Consider the following 25587-nt stretch of genomic DNA (forward strand, 5'->3'; position numbering starts at 1 on the left):
TATCAGAGAAGTCAATTTGAAGGAAAATATGAGAGAGAAATTGAAGGAACTGAAGGAATAGTGATTATACGTGCAGAGGGTAGTAGTAGCGAGGTTGAAAGAAGAAATCTTAACTTCTAGCCGTTCATGAGCTGTGCATTCGTAGTGGAGTCGAAAGCGAGTGGGCTTAGCGATTTGCGGTCGCTGGTTTATATATGGCGATGGTGGTTATCGAAGACGGGGGCATGTATATATATATATATTATATATATATAAGTCACGTAGCCTAATGGTTAACGTGTTGCACTCGCGATCAAGTGGGCTCCCTGACTGGGTGGCGCTTTGTTTTCTTGAGCAAAACATTTCATTTCAAGTTGCTCCAGTCTACCTTTAGATTAGTGGGAATGTTGGCCAGAGTAGAACATTGCAAAGCGCATTGTGAGTGATGATGTGTAACAACATCTGATCGCCTGATTGTATATATAGTTGGCTTGCTACTTATATATATATATATATATATATATAACACACACACACCACATTTTTTTCAGTCTGCAGAGATATGGTTAAAATTTTCCCTGTTTATAATTACACCATATGTTTTATCTTTATATATATAAAACTGAGAATGTCTGTCTGTCTGTGTGTTTCCCTAAAACTTGAGAACTACACAACCAATTTCATTCAAATTTTACACATGCCTTACTTAGGGTCCATGTAGTTTCATGGGCAAAAAAAAATGTTCAACTTCTTGCCTAGAGCGAGCCCATAGCAATATCATATCTTCTCCACTATTTCAGTATTACATGTTAAAAGTGAAACAAAAGCATTCTTTATTTTATGTCAGATGCTTTCACTTTAACAATAAAAATAATAACAATTGAATTATATGTAGTAAGTAATAATTAAAATCAAACTAAATTATAATATAATCGTAACAACAAAAGTAAAAATAGCAATTGGTATAAAATTGCATCAATGATTTGAACTTGAATATGTAGTTTCACATGAATGGGAATAAATTAAAAATAAAATTAGCATGCAGAAATGGAATAGTCCAGATGGAAAATAAAAAATTAAATTAAAGAAAAGACTATTGTCTATAAAGTATACAATGTAGAGAAAAAATGATTTGAACACATGGAGGAAAGCACCTTCGAAAAGTGTCTTGGTGCGACTATGAAAGATATCTAATCAGAGGTCGTAAATTCGCCACAATAGAAGCAAGGTTCGAGTCAACGGAGTGTGCAAGGGAGTACTCAACTCGAACTTGCAAAGTGTAAATATTTTATTTTTACCTTTATATCTGAGACGTAGGACGTCCCGGAAAAAAATTTTTAATGCTCCCCCCCGAAGTAGAGGTAGGCTGGATTGTAGCCACACTTCTATACAAAAGGGAGGACAAGATACAATTGATCGAAATTACAAGAGACGGCTAACAATTCCAGTCTGTTATATATTTTGACTATTGTTATCACTAGCGATATCAAGATATAACTTTGTATTTTGCATTTTATGTGTAGATGTATAATATAGATGTACATGTAATATGTACACATATATATATACACACAAATATACATGCACTAGCACTATGACCCGGCAACGACGGGTCTTTAATGCTAATATATATATATATAACACACACACACCACATTTTTTTCAGTCTGCAGAGATATGGTTAAAATTTTCCCTGTTTATAATTACACCATATGTTTTATCTTTATATATATAAAACTGAGAATGTCTGTCTGTCTGTGTGTTTCCCTAAAACTTGAGAACTACACAACCAATTTCATTCAAATTTTACACATGCCTTACTTAGGTCCATGTAGTTTCATGGGCAAAAAAAAATGTTCAACTTCTTGCCTAGAGCGAGCCCATAGCAATATCATATCTTCTCCACTATTTCAGTATTACATGTTAAAAGTGAAACAAAAGCATTCTTTATTTTATGTCAGATGCTTTCACTTTAACAATAAAAATAATAACAATTGAATTATATGTAGTAAGTAATAATTAAAATCAAACTAAATTATAATATAATCGTAACAACAAAAGTAAAAATAGCAATTGGTATAAAATTGCATCAATGATTTGAACTTGAATATGTAGTTTCACATGAATGGGAATAAATTAAAAATAAAATTAGCATGCAGAAATGGAATAGTCCAGATGGAAAAAAAAAATTAATTAAAGAAAAGACTATTGTCTATAAAGTATACAATGTAGAGAAAAAATGATTTGAACACATGGAGGAAAGCACCTTCGAAAAGTGTCTTGGTGCGACTATGAAAGATATCTAATCAGAGGTCGTAAATTCGCCACAATAGAAGCAAGGTTCGAGTCAACGGAGTGTGCAAGGGAGTACTCAACTCGAACTTGCAAAGTGTAAATATTTTATTTTTACCTTTATATCTGAGACGTAGGACGTCCCGGAAAAAAATTTTTAATGCTCCCCCCCGAAGTAGAGGTAGGCTGGATTGTAGCCACACTTCTATACAAAAGGGAGGACAAGATACAATTGATCGAAATTACAAGAGACGGCTAACAATTCCAGTCTGTTATATATTTTGACTATTGTTATCACTAGCGATATCAAGATATAACTTTGTATTTTGCATTTTATGTGTAGATGTATATATATAGATGTACATGTAATATGTACACATATATATATACACACAAATATACATGCACTAGCACTATGACCCGGCAACGACGGGTCTTTAATGCTAATATATATATATATATATATATGAATAATTTAATTGATATTGTTCTCATGTTTTAACCATTTCCTTCTGCAGCTATTATACAAGACCAAAAATTGAGGAAGAAGAAAAGCGCTACTTTGAATAAAGATGTAAGTGAAATGACTATATATATTTTTTGGCTTCTTTCTGTTTTTGCTAGTTTTTGTTTTTGTTTGATTTTGTTTTTCTTAATTCAGTGACTCTGTCAAATCTGTTGTGCTCCAATGTTCAGTTTTGGCGTGGAGGCGCAATGGCCCAGTGGTTAGGGCAGCGGACTCGCGGTCGTAGGATTGCGGTTTCGATTCCCAGACCGGGCGTTGTGAGTGTTTATTGAGCGAAAACACCTAAAGCTCCACGAAGCTCCGGCAGGGATGGTGGTGATCACTGCTGTACTCTTTCACCACAACTTTCTCTCACTCTTACTTCCTGTTTCTGTTGTACCTGTATTTCAAAGGGCCGGCCTTGTCACTCTCTGTGTCACGCTGAATATCCCCGAGAACTACGTTATGGGTACACGTGTCTGTGAGTGCTCAGCACTTACACGTTAATTTCACGAGCAGGCTGTTCCGTTGATCGGATCAACCGGAACCCTCGTCGTCGTAACCGACGGAGTGTTTCCATCCATCAGTTTTGGCTCCATGCACTCTTTCTCCTGTGCCTCAAAAACCTTTTTGCCATTGCCCTCTATCAATACCCTCTCTGTGCTACTGCTGCACACACAACTGTTTCAATAGGCTTCTCAACTGATGGCCTATTACTATGTAGTCACCCTCAGACACCCTTCTCACTTCTGTCCTTTATATCTGCTATCTCCTCTCTTTTAGCCTGTGTCTTCCACTATAGCCCCGAGCCGACCGGAGCTTTGTGATTGAATTCGGTTGGCGGAAGTTACTGCCGTGTGTGTATGTGTGCGTATAGCTGCTCAGTGCCTCTCCGAAAGAGAGAGAGGGATTATAGTGGTCCCTGCCCTTTGCAGTTGGTTGCACTTGTACCTACTCCACTCAGACACTTTCAGACCTCTTGTCTCACCTTAACTTTCCATCAGTATTGTGCACTAATTTCTGTAGCCAGTTCTTCCTCTTTAGAAATTCCTTCTGGAATTTCTTAGCATGTTGCCCCCTGCCTTTTTTCTTTTCCTTAATAACTCTTTAACCCTGATATCACCAGCACCTCTATTACTAATTTGGTCACTTAGGTGACAGAAGCTATCAACTATTTCTCTAGAGTTTTCCAAGTATTTGAAAGAATTTATTTCATGGGTGCTCTCACTATAAACTACTTGTGTCTATCCATTACATACAAAATATTCTCTGTTAAACTACTGCACCTCTTGTGCATCTGTAGTTCTAAATGGAATACACAGTAGAGACTTCCTAAACAGATTATGCTGTTAGTACTCCAGCATTATGTAAGCATCATCATCATCATCATCGTTTAGCATCCGCTTTCCATGCTGACATGGGTTAGATGGTTTGACTGGAACTGGTAAGCTGAAGAGCTGTACCAGGTTCCAGTCTGATTTAGCTTGATTTCTGTGGTTGGGAGCCCTTCCTCATGCCAACCCCTCCAAGAGTGTAGTGGGTGCCTTTTACTTGTTACCAACACAGGTGCCTTTTATGTATCACCGGCACAGGTGCCTTTTACGTGTGTGTGTGTGTGTGTCCCAAGAAGACCATCCGAGTGTGATCGTTGCCAGAGCAGCCAACTGGCTTCCGTACCCGTGGCACGTAAAAGGGCACCATTCGAGCATGATCGTTACCGACGTCGCTTCACTGGCACCTGTGCCGGTGGGCACGTGTAAAAAGATTCGAGTGAGGTCATTGCCAGTACTGCCTGTGGCACATAAAAAGCACCCACTACACTCTCGGAGTGGTTAGTGTTAGGAAGGGCATCCAGCTGTAGAAACTCTACCAGATCAAGACTGGAGCCTGGTGCAGCCATCTGGTTGCCAGCCCTCAGTCAAAACCGTCCAACCCATGCTAGCATGGAAAACGGACGTTAAATGATGATGATGATGATATATATATATAATATCAGAGAATGTTGTACCTTATATCACTATCCATTTTTTTCTGTGAGTTTCTTTGAAATACATTTTGGGGTGTCATCAGCATTAATATGTGGTTAATGTGGTTAGCATAGCTATATATATAATGTGTGTGTGTTGGTCAGCAGGGTAGTATCAGTTGAAAGCTACAATAATAATACAGTGAAGCGCATTGTGCACAGCGATATATTACATCATCCAATAGTCAATTCAGTACAGTGATACATGTGTATAACTTTACTCGTATCATCCTTGGTCTACCTCTTCTTTAGACATTTGGTCACTGCCTTCATTGTCAGTTCTTAAAACCTCTCCATATCACGCCATCATACTTCAGCTGGTGAATTTGAGTATTCAACTTAAATTATGTCTGTATAATGCATACCTTTCCTTCTTGGGACACAAAACTCTACTTGTGAAGTGAAAATCGAAATCGATCAACATCAATGGAAATTGTAGCTGTGATACCAGTGCCGGTGGCACATAAGAGAACCCTCCGAACTTGGCCATTGCCAGCGCCGCCCCGACTGGCCTCCATGCCGGTGGCACGTAAAAAAACACCATCTGATCGTGGCTGTTGCCAGCCTTGCCTGGCCTCCGTGCCAGTGGCATATACAAGGCACCATCCGGTCATGGCCGTTTGCCAGCCTTGTCTGGCACGTAAAAAGCACCCACTACAGTCATGGAGTGGTTGGTGTTAGGAAGGGCATCCAGCAGTAGAAACATTGCCAGATCAGACTGGGCCTGGTGCAGCCTTCTGGCTTCCCAGACCCCAGTTGAACCGTCCAACTCATGCTAGCATGGAAATCGAATGCTAAACGATGATGATGATATGTAGTTACAGGTGTATGTATATAATTTTTGCATGGTCCATCGTATTTTTGATATGAACACTCCTTTATCTAGTGTCCTATTTGTGGTGGGTTTGTTAATTTTTTTTTTAGCTTTCTTGAAGCATGGAGACTATCACTATCTTCTGTAATGGGATATTTCTTAGGCATTTTCCGCAGTTCTTTGATTAACTTCATTTTGAAAATGCTTATTTCACCATCATCATCGTCATTTAATGTCCTTCTTTGCTAGTATGGGTTAAACAGTTTGGCAGGAGTTTGCATGTCAGAAAATTGCACCAAGTTCTACTGTCTGCTTTGGTATGGTTTCTACAGCTGGATACTCTTCCTAACGCCAACCACTTTACAGAGTGTACCGGGTGCTTTTTATGTGGCACCAACAGCAGGGAGATCAGTAAATAATTTGCAAGACAAGACTCCTCAACTAAGGGAGGTGAGAATAGTATTGAGGAAGGGGGGCGCTTATGCTAGATGGGAGGTTAGAGAATGGGTTAAGAGACAGAAATTGTGTCTTTGCAGTATATACATGGCTATCTCTGTAGGAGAAAGTGAGAGAGAGATGAAGATTTGATGGGGGAGGGGTATAGTGAAGTGGGATTAAAGAGTGGATAGGGTGAGTGGGTGAGATAAGTTCACCACAGGCAAAGTTCACTGACATCAATTCACTGTTTTTTTTTTGTTTTTTCTTTGCAATAAATTAGTTTTTAACTGTTAATGGTGAGATACTATGGATATATTTTTCTCAGTAAACTTGATAAATAATTAGAAAGGTTATGCACATAATGGAGTGATGAATGGCTTTATTTAATGTTAATGTAACTGTTGTTATTTTTATAATTGTGATTTACATAAATAGGTTAATGAGAGCATAATGTTGAAGGTGTTGGAGTGGTAGTATATATATCTTTAATTAAGGAAAATTATAAATAGATTTTATCAATTACTCATTTACTCTTTTACCTGCTTCAGTTATTTGATCGCCTTTGGTTGAACAAATCGACCCCAGGACTTATTCTTTGTAAGCTTAGTACTTATCCTATCGGACTCTTTTGCCGAACCGCTAAGTTACAGGGACGTAAATACACCAGCATTGGTTGTCAAGCGATGTTGTAGGAACAAACACAAACACACAACACACACACATATACGATGGGCTTCTTTCAGTTTCCGTCTACCAAACCCACTCACAAGGCTTTGGTTGGCCCAAGGCTATAGTAGAAGACACTTGCCCAAGGTGCCACGCAGTGGGACTGAACCCAGAATCATGTGGTTGGTAAGGAAGCTACTTACCACACAGCCACTCATTATCAGAGTATAAGGTAATTAATAGAGAGAAAATATAACCTTGAATAATGGCTATATAACGGTTCCTGATGAACTTTTTTCATGGTGAATTGATGGCAGTGAACTTGTCTGAAATCCACAAAAAGATATTTCACATATTACATTTTTCTGTTTTGGAGGGGTAAAAATCCTTACTATATTTACTGTAGGTGTGTATAGTCCTCATCAGTGTGCTGCAATCAGTTTTCAAATTCTGTTGTAGATCAGACAATTCTGCCAAAGAGCATTTTATAACTTGTTTTACTTTTCTTGTGTCTTTCGCTATTTTTTCCTTCCTCAGGTATCGTTCACCTGTGGCACAGTACATTTTTTAATTGGCCTTCATTTTCTGTCTCTAACACATCTCCATATCAAGACATCTCTCTTGCACACTTTGGCTTACCATTTAACCCTTTTGACACCAACCTGGCTGAAATCGTATCTGGCTCTGTAGTACAAATGTCTTGTTTTCAAAAGTTCTGAATTAAAATCTTCCACCAAACCTTAGTCACAATTTATGTTCCTAACACTAGTTTAATGATAACTAAATTATTTTACTGAATTTTATATTTAAAATTAATTGAAAGAAACACAGAGAATCTCAACAGAAATATGGTAACAAAAGGGTTAAAATATATAATAGAGAAACAGTTCTTAACCCTTTTTGATACCAACCTGGCTGAAACTACCTCTGGCTCTATAGTACAAATGTCTTGTTTTCATAAGTTTTGAATTAAAATCTTCCACCAAACCTTACTCACAATTTATGTTCCTAAGTTATTTTACTAAATTCTTTGTTATATTTAAAAATTAATTGTAAGAAACACAGAGCATCTCAACAGAAATATGGTAGCAAAAGGGTTAAAATATATATAATAGAGAAACAATTCTTAACCCTTTCGTTACCAACCCATCTGAAACTGCCTCTGGCTCTTTAGTACAAATGTTTTGTTTTCATAAATTCTGAATTAAAGTCTTCCCCCAAACCTTAGTCACAATTTATGTTTCTAACTCTAGTTTAATAACTGAATTATTTTACTAAATTCTTTGTTACAGTTAAAATCAATTGAAAGAAACACAGAGCATCTCGACAGAAATATAGTAACGAAAGCATTAAACAGGCCATATCCAGCCCAAGTATTTGATTTTTATGTTCAAACTGACCAGATCTGTCCGATCAAAACTACCCTACAATATTGTCTTAAAAAAATAAATTATCAAAATCTGAAAGATAATCTGTAAGATAATCCATGATCAATTCAAGACAATATGAATAAATAAGCTTTACATTTGAAAGAGTAATCAGGATGCTAAATGGTTAATGTGCTTTCAGTTCATCTGTGCTTCTTTCATTTGAGTGACAGGATCCTTTCTGTTGCTGTCACAGTTTTATATGTTTTGAAAATTTTGTTCCTTTTGTTTTCAAGTTCAGTGTGCTGATGTAGTTTTGTATGCTAATTCATCATCATCATCGTTTAACGTCCGTTTTCCCATGCTAGCATGGGTTGGACGGTTTGACCGGAGTCTGGGAAGCCAGGAGGCTGCGCCAGGCTCCAGTTTGATCTAGCAGTGTTTCTACAGCTGGATGCCCTTCCTAACGCCAACCACTCCATGAGTGTAGTGGGTGCTTTTTACGTGCCACCGTCACGGTAGCCAGTCAAGGTGGCGCTGACATCGGCCACGTACAGATAGTGCTTTTACTTTCCACCACCACAGGTGCCAGGGGAGGCTGGCAACGGCCATGATCGGTTGGTGCTTTTTACGTGCCACCGGCACGGAAGCCAGTCAAGGCGGCGCTGGCATCGGCCACGTACAGATAGTGCTTTTTACTTGCCACCACCACAGGTGCCAGGGGAGGCTGGCAACGGCCACAATCGGTTGGTGCTTTTTATGTGCCACCAGCACGGAAGCCAGTCAAGGTGGCGCTAATTATGGAAATGAAATTAATTTCCCCCCATCAATTGATAGATAAAAAGTTAATAGCTTTTGAATAATTTTAGCCAGTTGAAAGCCAGACGTATTGGTGCCTGTTTCCATTGCAACAAACCAAGCTGTAGTCTGCTCCTCCCAAAAAGGATGTAACGAGTGTGTGTCTGTCAGAAAAAAAAAATACATAATTGCATGGTTGCTCTCTTCCTCTTAGACTGTACTGTTTTTTTTTTTCACCTTTACTTATGGTAACGAAAGCATAATACAGTGAAGTGCATTGTGACATTTTTTTCTGGAGGCAGTCAACAATGTCCATGTGTACAGCAACCAGTAACAGCACTATCCCCGGTGTGAGAGGAAATACTCTGCTGTGGGCTTCAACTGAGCTTTGTAAAAGTAGGTCTACTAAGACCAAAACATATCTGGTGACCACACCTACTGAAGATGAGACTTGCTTCTCATTGCATGCTTCTGTTCAGTTTTTAATTGGCTTTTAGAGTTGTTGTTTTTTTTTTTGTTTACAAGATACATCACTACGGGTATAATTTTAATTAGCTGAGGAATTACAACCGTGTTTCGTGGTCTGCTACCACAACAGCTCCTTTATAGGAACTATTTAGCTCAAGACATCATCAGGAGGAACCACGTCCGGTTTCGGCCCCTACTCCTCTACCCTTTTGACATGGCGGGGCACCCCGCTTTCGGAGGTGTCTTCAGCTCTGGTGTTGGGTGCATGTCTTCTTTCTTCTTCTTTCTTCTGTTCCCTGGCCTCTTCAATGTATCGTCAGCAAGTGTCAGCCGGTGACTGACTGTCTTGTCAAATTTTTCCCTTTAAATACCTGCCGCATAGGCTCCAGGAGACAGCCCCAGCAAGTTGTCACGTGACGCTGTCTCACCATAACTGACTACATTGTGCTTAACTGCATTCTCCATGCAGAGGGCATCCATAGGAAAGATACCCATGCCATCATTTTATTACCTCTCTTAGTCATCTTTATTATTGTCATATCTTTTTTACCCTTTAGCATTTTAACCAGACATCATCATCGTCATCATTTAGTGTCTGCTTTCCATGCTGGAATGAGTTGGATGGTCTGACTGGAACTGGTAAACCAGAGAGCTACACCAGGTTCCAATCTGATTTGACATTGTTTCTATGGTTGGACGCACTTCTTTACGCCAACTGCTCCAAGAGAGTAATGGGTGCTTTTTACGTGCCACCAGCATGTGTGTCATTTACATGACTCCGTGCCGGTGGCACGTAAAAAGCACCATCCGATTGTGGCCGTTTGCCAGCTTTGTCTGGACCCTGTGCCGGTGGCACGCAAAAAGCACCCACTACACTCACGGAGTGGTTGGCGTTAGGAAGGGCATCAAGCTGTAGAAACACTGCCAGATCAGACTGGGCCTGGTGCAGCCTTCTGGCTTCACAGACCCCAGTTGAACCGTCCAACCCATGCTAGCATGGATAGCGGACGTTAAACGATGATGATGATGATCACTGGCCACAACTACAATTTCATAGGTGCCATGTACTTGACACTGGCAATGGACACAACTATGGTTTTACTTGGCTTTGATAAGTCATCTCGAGCACAGCGATATTGCTAAGGTCTCAGTTACTTGTCATCAACTCTATGAGGCCCAACATTTGAAGATCATGCTACTGGCAATGACTGCGATCCATCCAAAATATTTTACCAGTTTTATATTCAAATTGATCATATCCAGTCTCTCACGCCTACTCCACAATGTCATTCTAAAAACAAGCACTCACATCATTGAAACCACAAAGTTATGACATAATCCATGATTAATTCAAAACAATGTGAATAAACAAGCTTTATATTTGATAGAGTGGAGGCGCAATGGCCCAGTGGTTAGGGCAGCGGACTCGCGGTTGTAGGATCGTGGTTTCGATTCCCAGACCGGGTGTTGTGTGTGTTTATTGAGTGAAAACACCTAAAAGCTCCACGAGGCTCCGGCAGGGGGTGGTGGTCCCTGCTGTACTCTTTCACCACTCTTTCTCTCACTCTTTCTTCTGTTGGCCTGCTCCCTTAGCCAGCGGGGTGGCGTCATTTGTAGGCTAAAACAATGCGAAGTGCATTGTGACCAGCGATGTGTAACAACATCTGATGGCCTGGTCGGTCACGTGATCATGTGATATTTGATAGAGTAATCTGAATGTTAGATAATTAAAAAACCTTAAACGCAACTTTACAAATGCTAATATCTTCTGTTTAATTATCAAAGACATTCCTATATTTGGTAAGATAAACACTTTAGTTGGCTGTTATTCCTGTCCTTGTTGGCTTATGACAAAATCTTTGTTTTTATGTTGTTGTTTTATAATTTTTAGGAAAAGGATGCCCAGCAAGCTGTTGAAAAACCAATGGTCAACACTCCTGTAATAGCTAGACCAAAGTGGTATGGCATTTTTGCTTTTTTTTTTTTTTAAATTTTTCTTGCTGTGTCTTAAGAAGCTTTTGCTTTCCAAGAGCACATGGTTCCAGGTTCAGTCCTACTGTGTAACACCTTGAGCAAGTGTCTTCTACAGCTCCAAACCAGCCAGAACCATGTGAGTGGATTTAGTTAATGGAAATTCGATAAGCCCATTGTGTGTGTGTGTATGTATGTGTGAGAGAGTATATATGTAATGTGTGTGCGTGTGTCTTTGTGTTTGTCCACCACTACCACTGGACAACCAGTGCTGGTTTGTTTACATCCCCATAACTTAGTAGTTCACCAGAAAGAGACCGATAGAAAACAAAAACAAAAGTGCTTAAGTCATTGGTGCAGGAGTGGCTGCGTGGTAAGTAGCCTGCTTACCAACCACATGGTTCTGGGTTCAGTCCCACTGCGTGACACCTTGGGCAAGTGTCTTTTACTATAGTCTCGGGTCAACCAAAGCGTTGTGAGTGGATTTGGTAGACGGTGACTGAAAGAAGCCTGTTGTATATATATATATATATATATATATATACATGTATATATATGTGTGTCTGTGTTTACGTCCCCTGTAACTTAGCGGTTCAGCAAAAGAGACTGATAGAATAAGCACTAGGCTTACAAAGAATAAGTCCTATGGTCGATTTGCTTGACTAAATGTGGTGCTCCAGCATGGCCACAGTCAAATGACTGAAACAAGTAAAAGAGAGAGAGCAAGTAAAGTTCTGGAGTCAGTGTGTTCTCAAATGGGGTCTGTATAGGCCTTGCAGGTTCAAGCAAAGATTTGTTGTTAAAGTCTTTGTGCAGTAAATTGGTTATATTTCTGCAAAATGCAAAATATTTCAGCAATTTTCTTAATACAGTTCCTAATAATAATTAATTATAGAAATATAATAGGAGGTTTTTTTTCAAATATTAAAGAGGGTTCGTCGGAGAAAACTAGAAATTAAAGGGGTCTGTAGATAAAAAATGGTTGGGGAACTCTGAGCCCTTTAGCAGGTGTCTTTTACCATAGCCTTGGGCCAACCAAACCCTTGTGAGTGGATTTGGTAGATGAAAACTGAAAGAGGTCCGTCGTATGTGTGTGTGTGTGAGAGAGGAGGGTTTTTTCTCCAATGCTAAAGTTCCATTTGGAATAATGTGTAAAATAAACAGAAACGTTGATATAATAATATCGTATTTCTAGAGCAAACACAGGTTTGTTTACATTTATCGTATTAAAATTGCAGCTTTGCAGCATTCTGCTCAGTAGCTTTATAAATTCTAAAATTGTGGATTAATGTGTCAGTGGGCAGTTTAGCTTAATTGGTAAAGCACTTGACCGGTAATCATGGCTGGTTGTTGACATATTTTTTTCCGCTTTGTATGGATATTTTATCCAGCCTCTGCTGTTCTATCAGCACTTATGTGTTTGAAAATAAATAATCTTATTTGTATCTCTCAAAATACTGATTATTTTTGTTATCTGTTTCTAGGAGAGTGAAAATGAAGAAAAAAGTTAGTTCCAGAATTGAAGACACTATTAAAACAATTGAAATGAAGATGAAGTCCGATAGTAAGTTATTTGATCTTACTATTAGCATCATTGTATTCTTGGTTGTTTGATTGTTGATACTTACTATATACGCATGTGTATAAGATGGGCTTCTTTTTATTCTTGAATGTAACAACTAATTGGTTTGTATCCTATGCAACCGTGTTACAGATGGTTCATGATGAAACATAAAATTGTTTTGTTATTTGGGATTTGCCGTCATTAGCTGGGAAGATGATGAAAGAAAACCAGTGATTAGAGAAAATTAAAGGGAGAGATTGATTATTGCCAAGGGCCTGCATTATGAACTGTGATTTGTATGATGGAAGAAGAGAGTAATAAGAAAGATACAGGGTGCAAAGAGAGTGTATATAGTAAGGGAAAGAGGGATAACTTGTACTTAATTAAATCTTTGTTCTGAGTTCAAGCCATACCCTGGTCGATTTTTTTCCTTCATTTGTTTTGGGTTGGTAAATGGGTGATTTAGTGGGGGTCAATTTAATTGACTGCATGCATGCTTTAGGGTTTTGTGCAAAAAAAAAAAAAATCATTGTTTTGTTGTTGCTCTTGTAATCAAAATCTGATTGAGCTAAGCTGTGATGCTAATTAGTTGCAGAACATTAACGATTGTAATCAGTTGTGCTTCTGAACCAACTGCAATCGGTATGGGAGGAATGTGATGAGGAAAGTTTATTACAGACAATTTCATTTCAGATAGGGTTGAAGTGTGATGGATGTCCTTGATGTAGGACAAAAGGTAATCGCACAATTGTTGGTGTCCTTTAGCTTAGTTTCTATAGCTGAGTGGCCCTTCTTGTTATTAATCACTTTACAGCGTAACTGAAAGAAGCATGTCGTTTGAAGACTTGCCTCAACAGGTCTTCCCTACATGTGAAGACCTGTTGAGGCAAGTGAAAATCGAAATCGATCAACATCAATGGAAATTGTAGCTGTGATACCAGTGCCGGTGGCACGTAAGAGAACCATCCGAACGTGGCCATTGCCAGCGCCGCCCCGACTGGCCTCCATGCTGGTGGCACGTAAAAAGCATCCACTACACTCACAGAGTGGTTGGTGTTAGGAATGGCATCCAGCTGTAGAAACACTGCCAGATCAGACTGGGCCTGGCGCAACCTTCTGGCTTCCCAGACCCCAGTTGAACCGTCCAACCCATGCTAGCATGGTAAATGGACGTTAAACGATGATGAGGATGATATGTGTGTGTATATATATTTGTGTAAGTCTGTGTTAATCCCCCATCACCATCACTTGGTAACCGATTCGGCAAAAGAGACCGATAGAATAAGTACTAGGCTTACAAAGAATAAGTCCTGGGGTCAATTTCTTTGAGTAAAACCCTTTAAGGCAGTGCTCCAGCATGGTCGCTGTCAAATGACTGATATAAGTAAAAGAATAAAATGTTCAAAGTTGGTTCCAAGTCAATCAGTGATTCGGTAGAACTGTTAGCATGCTGGATAATCTGTCTTTATGTTTTGTGTCCAAATTCTGTCATGGTTGACTTCACCTTTCATCCTTTCTGGGATTGATAAAATAACTACCTATGAAGTACTAAGCAGGGGTGGAGGGGGGTCAATGTAATTGACTAGCTCCCCATCCCCTCAAAACCGATGACCCTGTGTCAGAATTTGAAATCATGTTATGAACCATCATTTAACCTCCATCATCATCATCATCGTTGTTTAACATGGAAAGCAGACATTAAACGACGATGATGATGATGATTTTCATGCTGGGATGGTTTGGACGGTTTGGCCAGGGCTGGGAAGCTGGAAGGTTGTACCAGACTCCAGTCTGATTTGGCATGGCTTTCTACAGCTGGATGTCTCCGATCACTGAGGGTGTGATGGGTGCTGTTATGTGCCATTTGCGTCGCAATTTTGCTCTTATTGATGGGTCATCTTCTCAAGTACGACATGATGCCAAAGAACTTGGTCATTACTTCGGAGACGCCCAACACTCGAAGGAAACTCAGCCACTTTGCCTCTGAGAGGCAGAATGCTCAGTAGAATTAAATCCGGCAATAATTTACGTTTTCATCTCTGTACTTATGTGATCATTCAGCATGCTAGAAATAACAGTGAAATCTGTCAAATCGCACCCTTTACTACCTTAAAAACAAAAAATAGTGGAAGGGGACATTATGCTAGTGTAGTCTGTGATATTACCATGTATATCAAAATTTAAAGAGAGAAGTGCAATATTTTAGAATGAAATTGGGTGACGGTGCTCCAGATATTTTGTTCACATATTTTAATTTTATCTTACAATTTTTTTTTTAACCAAACTGAACCACACAATTAAGTTGATTATAAATGTAGTCTATTATGAATAATATTTGCATTGTAGGTGAATTTAAATTAAAAACTACAGCTTGGATTTCAGTATTTTTCTTTTCCTGCAGGGTTAAAAAAAAAAACAGGACATTAAGAAAAATTGCTATATTTCATTTAAATACCATAAATAGTATAGCAACTTAAAAAATATTTTAAGTAACTTTATATATAAGCAATGGATAATTTTACGTATATCTCTTATTTTTTTACTTGTTTCAGTCATTGAGTGGTGGCCATGCTGAGGCACCACAGTAGAGGGTTTTGGTTAAGCAAATTTAAAGTTTACTACTTATATTGATTCTTTTTGCTGAACTGCTAAGTTACAGATAGGTCAAGACATCAGTGTGGGTTGCCAAGTGGTTGTGGAGAGTACACACACACACATACATGACAGGGGCTTCTTTCAGTTTCCATCTACTGAATTCACTCACAAGGCTCCACAGTTAATTTAATATTTTAAATAAAACTATGAAACAAAAGCCTATTTTAGGCCTGTCATTCATTAATATTCCTTGTGTCAATTTAGTATTTTCTTTTTTTTTTTTGTCTTTCTCCTGGTTTCTGTAAGAGTTCCTTCCTTACTGATGTTTTAACGAGTGCTTCTCTTTGTAGAATTTATAATTTCTATAGCAACTACAAAAATGCTTATCAAGTAATTAAATAGCTATTATTATTATTATTATTATTATTTATCATTATTATTTATTATTATTATTTATCATTATTATTATTATTTATTTGCTGTTGTCAATTTGAATCCAGGTAAAAAAAAGTCACAGGGGTTTTTGTCTGGTGAGATTTTGTCCAAAGGGGGTTTTGTCCCCATCCTGTTAATGCGAACTTTTTTTTCCTAGCTCAAATTATGACTTTATTACTGTGACTTTATTACAGGTCACCATTAATTTCATGGCTATTGCAAAATTTTGGACCATTTCTTTAGGTTTTGAAACGAAAGCTGAAATAAAATATTTGTTTTCTCTTGGTGTATGGAATTAATGATGGAGGCGGTTATTTTCACAGCCGATGTTATCTCGCAACATTTTAAAAACAGCATTAGCAGTATTAAGGTTACCAAGTCTCTATATAGTCATTCCATTTACTTACACATAGCAAGTGGCCAAGTGTTTCCTAAATCACAGCCTGTACCATCTTAAATTAAGAATATGTTGAACAATGTAGTTCGTGACCCACCACCCACTAAAAAAAAAAAAAAAAAAAAAAAAAAACAACTGATTGTTGTGGTTGGAATGTCTGGACCAAAGCAGAGTGATCACTGATGCAATGCCCATAATCGATCAGAGCAAAGAGAGAAAATAAAGCATGAACATTAATTGTTCTGAAAAATAGGTTATCGTAACCTATTTATTTATTTTGTCTACTTGCAAATAACAAAGTTGTTTAGCTACAATACATAAGCAGACTTTTCCACCGAGGATGTTCCAAGCGTGACCATTCCGTTTTCGTGTATATCATGGGGCAGTGATTTTAATATGTCCTTCCATTTTTAGAGAAGATTTACGAGAGATCTGGGTGTTATTTCTACCAAGTTTTGCAACCACATACGAGTTTCAAATTAAATTATACGCTATAGTTAAGTTTTATTTATGTTTATATATATATACTCTTTTACTTGTTTCAGTCATTTGACTGCAGCCATGCTGGAGCACTGCCTTTAATCGAGCAACTCGACCCCGGGACTTATTCTTTTGTAAGCCCAGTACTTATTCTATTGGTCTCTTTTGCCGAACCGCTAAGTAACGGGGACATAAACACACCAGCATCGGTTGACAAGCAATGCTAGAAACACAAACACGCATATATATATATACATATATACGACGGGCTTCTTTCAGTTTCCGTCTACCAAATCCACTCACAAGGCTTTGGTCGGCCTGAGGCTATAGTAGAAGACGCTTGCCCAAGGTGCCACGCAGTGGGACTGAACTCGGAACCATGTGGTTGGTAGACAAGCTACTTGCCACACAGCCACTCCTGCACCTATATATATATATATATATATTACTCTTTTACTTGTTTCAGTCATGTGACTGTGGCCATGCTGGAGTACCGCCTTTAGTTGAGCAAATCGACACCAGGACTTATTCTTTGTAAGCCTAGTACTTATTCTATCGATCTCTTTTGCTGAACTGCTAAGTTATGGGGATGTAAACACACCAGCATCAGTTGTCAAGCGATGGGGGAGAGAGACATAGACACAAAAATTTATATACGCACCACACACACACACCACACACACACACACATATATATATATATAACACACACACATACATACATACACACGACGGGCTTCTTTCAGTATCTGTCTACCAAATCCACATTTATATATATATATAATGTACATTTTTTTTTTCACTTTCTTGAGTGAAATTGTTTTATCTTAGTTTTGCTTTGTTTAGTTTGTATTTTTGTAAAACATTTGTAATCTCTATCAATTTGTCGAGGTAATTTGGGATCTTAATTTACATTTTAAAAAATTCATTTTAGTTTCCTTTTGCTTGTTTCAGTCATTAGACTACAGCCATGCTGGAGCGCTGCCTTGAAGGTTTTAGTTGAATAAATTAGCTCTGGTACACATTTTTTTCTAAGTCTGATATTTATTATATTCCTCTAAGTTATGGAGCTGTAAAAAAACCAACACTCATTGCCAAGGTATGGGTGAGGAAACACAGAACATCATCATCGTCGTTTAACGTCCGTTCTCCATGCTAGCATGGGTTGGACGGTTCGACCGGGGTTCTGGGAAGCCAGAAGGCTGCACCAGGCTCCAGTCTAATTTGGCAATGTTTCTACAGCTGGATGCCCTTCCTAACGCAGGGGATGCCCTTCCTAACAACATACATATATATTGGTCGTCTGCTAGCCTTGTCTGGCACCTGTGTCGGTGGCACATAAAAACACCATCCGAGCGTGGCCGTTCACCAGCCTCGTCTGGCACCTGTGTCGGTGGCACATAAAATCACCCACTACACTCTCGGAGTGGTTGGCGTTAGGAAGGGCATCCAGCTGTAGAAACACTGCCAGATCTGACTGGCCTGCTGCAGCCTTCGGGCTCCCCAGACCCCAGTTGAACCGTCCAACACATGCTAGCATGGAAAGCGGACGTTAAATGATGATGATGATGATGATGATATATATTCTTTTACTCTTTTCAGTCATTTGACTGCAGCCATGCTGGAGCACCGCCTTCAATCAAGCAAATTTACCTAGGATTTATTCTTTGTAAGCCTAGTACTTATTCTTTCAGTCTCTGTTGCCGAAACCGCTAAGTTACGGGGACGTAAACACACCAGCATCTGTTGTCAAGCGATGTTGGGGGGTCTAACAGAGACATACATACATATATATATATACACATATATACGATGGGCTTCCTTCAGTTTCCGTCTACCAAATCCACTCACAATGCTTTGGTTGGCCTGAGGCTATAGTAGAAGACACTTGCCCAAGGTGTCACGCAGTGGGACTGAACCCAGAACCACGTGGTCGGTATGCAAGCTTCTTACCACACAGCCACTCCTGTATGTATGTGTGTATTTATGTATGTATCTTCATTTAACATTCACTTCCATGTTGGCACACACATATGCTTTTATTCTTTTACGTGTTTCACTCATAAGACTACAGCCATTACCTTGAAGAAGTGTAGTCAAATAAAGGGACTCCAGAACTTAAGAAATTTTCCTTAATCTTGGTATTTATTCTATTGCTAAGTTACGGGGATATAAACAAACCAACACCTGTTGTCAAGAAGTGGTGCGGGGGCAGACACAGATACATACACATACATACACGATGGGCTTCTTTTAGTTTCTATCAACCAGATCCACTCACAAGGTTTTGGTCAAGCTGAGGCTATTGCCCAAGGTGCCACACAGTGGGATTGGACCCAGAACCATGTGGTTGGTAAGCAAGCTTCTTACCACACAGCCACTCCTATATATTTATACCACAGGGTTCTTTTAGTTGCTGTATATCAAATCAACCTACAAGGCTCTGGTTTAGCCTGGGGCTAAACAGTTGCCATATGCAGTGGGACTGAATCCAGAGCCATGTTGTTGAACATTAAACTTCTTACCACACAGCCATGCATATATATATAGTGAGAATTTACGGAAAAAACAAATGACGAAGACAGGTTTGTAAACAACAAACAGATTTATTAGTTTAATGCTCACGAAGTAAGGAAGTCTTACATACATACATATATATATATATATATATATATATACCACACACACAACACCACATCACATCAACCACCACACACACACTAGCACTGACTACTTCCCAGCCCTACATGCACACGTCAAGGTTACCAGCCCTCTTCCACATGCACATATATACTCTCTTATACACACGCACGTACACCTTTGTTTTGGGATCACCGCTACTTTATTGTCTCCCCTTTTTCCTAGCTCTCCTGTGTGACCCCTCTGTCCGGCATTCACCATGATAGATTGCAAGCCACTACACATTCTTTATTTTCTCTCCTTGTTGCTTTCTGTGTTCCTTTCTGTGGAAGAGCGTAGGCTCGAAACGTTAAAAACTTTTCCACTTCCTGAGCGTTAAACTAATACATCTGTTTGTTGTTTACACCACCAGGTCCTATTAAAACTGTCTGTAGCAGAAATATTCAGCAGTCAATCACTATATCCAGTCCTGTGACTAAAATATCTGCATGATCAGGAAATTCTGACCAATCACCACCTCACCTAGAACTGGGTCCAACAGCAATTCCATCTTTTCGTGCCTTTCTTATGAGCCTATCCAGCACACCATAGCTTCTTGACAGAGAGCATTGACAAATACTATAAGAGTCGGCCAACATAGATGGCAGATAACAGCTGACCCATGCTAACAACAAAGTTAGTAGCATGGCAAGCAGCAAACCACATTTTGACTGAGCATTCTTGTTCTTGATGTAATAATTGTAGCAGCAAACACTTTCAGTGCTATTTTTTTTTGTTTGTCAAGAATCTCAACAGATTTAGTTTTCTCTTTTATACATGTCCAACCCATTCCAGCATGATAAAAGAACATTAAATGCTGGTAATTTTATATGTATATTGTGTGGTAAGAAGTTTGCTTCCCAACCATATGGTTCTGGGCTCAGTCCCATTGTATGGCACATTGGGCAAGTGTTTGGGCTGACCAAAGCCTTGTGAGTGGATTTGGTAGACAGAAACTGAAAGAAGCCTGTTGTGTGTGTGTGTATTTATGTGTGTCTTTGTGTCTGTTGTCACTTGACAACCAATGTTGGTGAGTTTGCCTCCCTGTAACTTAGTTGTTCAGCAAAGGGAATGATAGAATAAGTACCCGACTTACAAAGAACGAAATACTTCAAGTCTTTGGTGCGCACAGTGCAGAACATTGGCAATATTTTCTTATCTGCGTACCCTCTGGCTAGCTAAACCTGTCTCCTAGCTTCCCTTCTGGCAGTCTGATACAATTCCCTGCTACCTCCATTCTTCCAGTCCTTCCAAGCCTGTTTCTTTTGTCTTATAGCCCTGTCAACCACATTCTTTCACCACCACGTTACCTTGGTTCGAGAGGGGACTTTGCACCATCCACAGATCTGGTCAGTGGCTCTCAGCAGGTTATCCCATAGAAACCTCCAGTTGTCTTCCATATTATGTGATGCTCTATCCCCTTCTATTTCATCAAAGGCTTCAAGTAGTACGTCCCTAAATCTCTGCCCATTTGCAGGATCTTTTAGTTTCCGGACACTTCTCCTCCAGGCTGGTCTTCTGGGCATCCATTCAGCCCTGATCCTGAAGTCGCTAACTACTAATCTATGTTGAGGGGTACATTCTTCGCCTGGGAAGGTTCTGGCATTTATAAGCAGCCCTCTTTCCCTTTTTCTGGCGAGGATATAGTCAATTTGGCTAGTGTGTCTGCCAGAACGATAGGTCACTATGTGACGGGCAGGTTTCCTGAAGTTGGTATTGCAAACCATATATATATATATATATATATATATATATATATATACGAGGGGCGTTCAATAAGTAATGCCCCTGACCCACTTCCCATAACAGTAGAGCAACGGAACGTGGCACAGTTATTAGTCTTTTTCTACATAGGAACCACCCAGAGTTACACATTTCTCCCATCGTTTGATGCAGCTCTGTAGACAATTTTTGTAGAAGACCCCAGCTTGGTCCTCCAAGGTGTGAGCAACCTGGGAATCCATCTGGCAGACACCTTTTGCATATGCAAATGGTCATGAATGATAGTTTCCACAGACCCGGTACTAATCTTGACCTCATGGGCTATTTGGCGAATAGTTATGCGTCGATCTTCCACTAAACTGTAATTGCCATATTTGTTTAAAACCCTCTTACACAACTGGTTTCAATTAATTGTTGTATTAAAATGTATATTTACAAAAATCTCTTTAAAACTAAACGCTTTTTCTCATTTTCATTTTTGTTTCAGAAGACCTAGCCTGTTGTGGAATGCCTTCACAAAGGTATTTTTTTATAATGTGTGTCTCTCTCTTCTCTCTCTCTCTTATCTGTCTGTCTGTGTGTTTCCCTAAAACTTGAGAACTACACAACCAATTTCATTCAAATTTTACACATGCCTTACTTAGGGTCCATGTAGTTTCATGGGCAAAAAAAAATGTTCAACTTCTTGCCTAGAGCGAGCCCATAGCAATATCATATCTTCACTATTTCAGTATTACGTGTTAAAAGTGAAACAAAAACGTTTCTCTATTTTATGTCAGATACTTTCACTTTAACAATAAAAATAATAATAACAATTGAATTATATGTAGTAAGTAATAATTAAAATCAAACTAAAGTATAATATAATCGTAACAACAAAAGTAAAAATAGCAATTGGTATAAAATTGCATCAATGACTTGAACTTGAATAAGTGGTTTCACATGAATGGGAATAAATTAAAAATAAAATTAGCATGCAGAAATGGAATAGTCCAGATGGAGGTGTGCACATACCTTTTACCACGGCTTTTACATTAGATTATCTGCTAATTAGCTAGCATTAAGTATCTATATGAAGTTTGGCTGTGGTAATGTCTGTTTTCTCGAACAGCCGCTTCTACTGAGTACTGCTGCTGGTTTATTTCTGATCCATAAAGGACTATAGCTTCAACTGCGTACTGCTTTTTGATTCACCGTAAGGTTTGTTGTTATTATTATTTCTGTTTAACTATTGTTATCACGTTTGTTGGTTCCTCATAAGGGAAACGTTGTTGTTGCATTTGTTAAATAATTGTAAACTGTAACCCTCCTCCTTTGGGAGAAGGAGCTTTGGTTATTGTTTAAAAATTGAATTGTGTCCCTGTTTGGGGAAATTGACAATATTTTCACTGTTTACACGGAAGCATTTTTGTTAGAATGCCTTTGATAGAAAAAAGTCCAAAAATGAATTTCACTGCAGCCGTCGGCGGGCGTGAACTCATTAAAATTTAAATGGAAGAACTACAAACCTATTTCAGATTGATCACCGACAAAGACGGTGAATCTAGGATAACACCACCAAACGAAATAAAAAATTAAATTAAAGAAAAGACTATTGTCTATAAAGTATACAATGTAGAGAAAAAAAAAAGATTTGAACACCTGGAGGAAAGCACCATTGAAAAGTGTCTTGGTGCGACTATGAAAGATATCTAACCAGAGGCGGTATATTCGCTACAATAGAAGCAAGGTTCGAGTCAACGGAGCGTGCAAGGGAGTACTCGACTCGAACCTTGCAAAGTGGAAATATTTTACTTTTACCTTTATATCTGGGACATAGGACGTCCTGGATAAAAATTTAAAATGTCCCCCCAGAAGTAGAGGTAGGCTGGATTGTAGCCACACTTCTATACAAGAGGGAGGACAAGATACAATTGATCGAAATTGCAAGAGACAGGCCTACAATTCCAGTCTGTTATATATTTTGAGTATTGTTATCACTAGCGATATCAAGATATAACTTTGTATTTTATGTGTAGATGTATATATATATAGATGTACCTGTAATATGTACACATATATATACTCATATATACATGCACTAGCACTATGACCCGGCAACGACGGGTCATAATGCTAGTATATATATATAAAGAGAGGAAGATAGAAACGGCTGCTTCCTTACATGTTGAAAAATAGATGCCTCAATGAAACATCTACAATTCACCCTGATACGGAAAGAGCTGTAAGCTGGCAAGACGAACAGAATGATTTTTTAAAAAACTCCTGTGAGTTAATAGTGGACTATAGTTTCGGGCTAAACTTACAAATTAAATAAAGTAATTTTAGAAAATTAACTTAATTTAAATTTGTCAAGTATGGTCCTCTTCAGCACTATCTCTCCATATTTACAAAAAATATGAATTTTAAAAAAAATATTACCTTATTCATCCACATCCATTTGAATTTTAAGGTATAAAATTATATACACTCACACACACATATATATATATATATATATATATATATACGTATATCATCATCATCGTTTAACGTCCGTTCTCCATGCTAGCATGGGTTGGACGGTTCAACTGGGGTCTGGGAAGCCAGAAGGCTGTGCCAGGCCCAGTCTGATCTGGCAGTGTATATCTACAGCTGGATGCCCTTCCTAATGCCAACCACTCCGTGAGTGTAGTGGGTGCTTTTTACGTGCCACCTGCACAGGTGCCAGACGAGGCTGGCAAACAGCCACGATCGGATGGTGCTTTTTACGTGCCACCGGCAGGAGGATATTGTAATTCGCTTGAAGCGTTGTGTATTGTTTGTAAAGAATAAAAAGTTGAATGGTACAATAATGGTTGATGCCAGTGTCACCTGACTGGCTCCTGTGCCGGTGACACATAAAAAGCACCCACTACTCTCTCAGAGTGGTTGGCATTAGGAAGGGCATCCAGCTGTAGAAACTCTGCCAGATCAGATTGGAGTGGGCATTAAACAATGATGCTGTTATATTATTCTGTGTGTGTGTGTGTCTCATGTGATGTCTCATCTGCACTTGATAAAATGTAGAATGATGCTCTGGTGATGAGAGACTTAGTTTGCACAGAAGTGGAATTAGAATGTGTTTGGTATTTAGGGTTGTGGTTTGCAAGCCTGGCTTGGTGGTTATGCAGTCATGAGGGTCTAGGTTCAACCTCACTGCATTGCTGTTTGAGCAAGTGTGTTTTATCACAGTATCCAGCTAACCCCAATCTCTTGCAGTAAGTAAAGTTGGGTGAACAGAAACTGTGTGGAAGCCTGTTGATTAGCTTCGAACTGTATTTGTAATTCAAAAGACCAACCTTTTAAAATATTACTGATTTTATATTAAGGACACATGGTCTAGTGGTCAAAGTGTTTCACTCAGGATAGTGAAATCGTGGGTTCTAGTCCTGAACTGGGTGATGCACTGTGTTCTTGAGCAAAATACTTCATTTCATGTTGCTTTCTGATGACTTTGGCATCTGATGTGTGACATACTTGTGTACCTGTACAGGGCAATGTTGGTCCGACGGAGGGCATGAGATAATGTTCAGTACAAGCATTTGATTGCTATAAGCAAGTCTTCTGTATGGTTGCTCAAGAAATTTTGGAATCAATTTTCATGGACTCGAGAGACTCGTTAAAATAATATACATGTGCAAGCCAGTAGTTCAGTCGATTGAACAATGCTTATCATTGAACCTGGCAGAAAATCCGTCATCATCACCACCACCACCACCACTATCATCATCATTGTCATCATTACTGTTGTTATCATCATCATCTCTCTCTATATAAACGGCAGTTTGTCTGTGTGTGTTTCTGTGTGTCTGTCAGGTTGTACCCTCACCCTGACCACGGCTTTCAACCGATTCTGATGAAACTTGACACACACATAGCCCAACGTCATAATTCAAAACTAACGCAGCGAAAATTTTGAAAAGTTCCCCCAGTTCTGAAAAAATCGATAAATTCGACATGGGGTCGAGAATCAGAAACACGAACCACAAACTTGTCTAGGGGACGCAACTCCACTTTTTTAAATCTCAAAAAAATTTACCATCATTTTTTTTCCATTTTTTGGCTATCACTCTCTAAAAATGCTTTATAGTTATTTCCTTACAAACCTGAGCAACGCCGGGCGATACTGCTAGTCACCATCATAAGTATCAAATCTTTGGTCAGTGTATGGAATCACATTTGACTACCTGAAGATTTCTTTGGTTCTTAGACCAAATTACCTGCCTCATCCTTACATATATTGCTTGTTTTTTGGTAGTTTTGGTATTCTATCCATGAAGGAAATGGTAAAATCCCAAGTTCTACTATCGAGTTTCACTTTTTTGTTTCTAATGTATATCCTGTGTTTTATGTAAGAAATGACTCTGTAC

The 25587-nt window shown here is 38.9% G+C and overlaps 1 protein-coding gene across 1 annotated transcript in view; it reads left to right on the forward strand.

The window, feature by feature from the left end:
- The window catches only part of LOC115222616, a 47554-nt gene that overhangs the window by 11401 nt on the left and 10566 nt on the right, over positions 1-25587 (forward strand). The window contains exons 3-6 of the mRNA XM_029792919.2: positions 2790-2845; positions 11245-11312; positions 12809-12888; positions 21684-21717. Coding sequence (XP_029648779.1) covers positions 2790-2845; positions 11245-11312; positions 12809-12888; positions 21684-21717 — 238 coding nt within the window. The remainder of the gene's footprint in view (positions 1-2789; positions 2846-11244; positions 11313-12808; positions 12889-21683; positions 21718-25587) is intronic.

This window comes from Octopus sinensis, linkage group LG20, assembly GCF_006345805.1.
Source record: "Octopus sinensis linkage group LG20, ASM634580v1, whole genome shotgun sequence".
In the NCBI taxonomy this organism is placed as follows: Eukaryota; Metazoa; Mollusca; class Cephalopoda; order Octopoda; family Octopodidae; genus Octopus; species Octopus sinensis.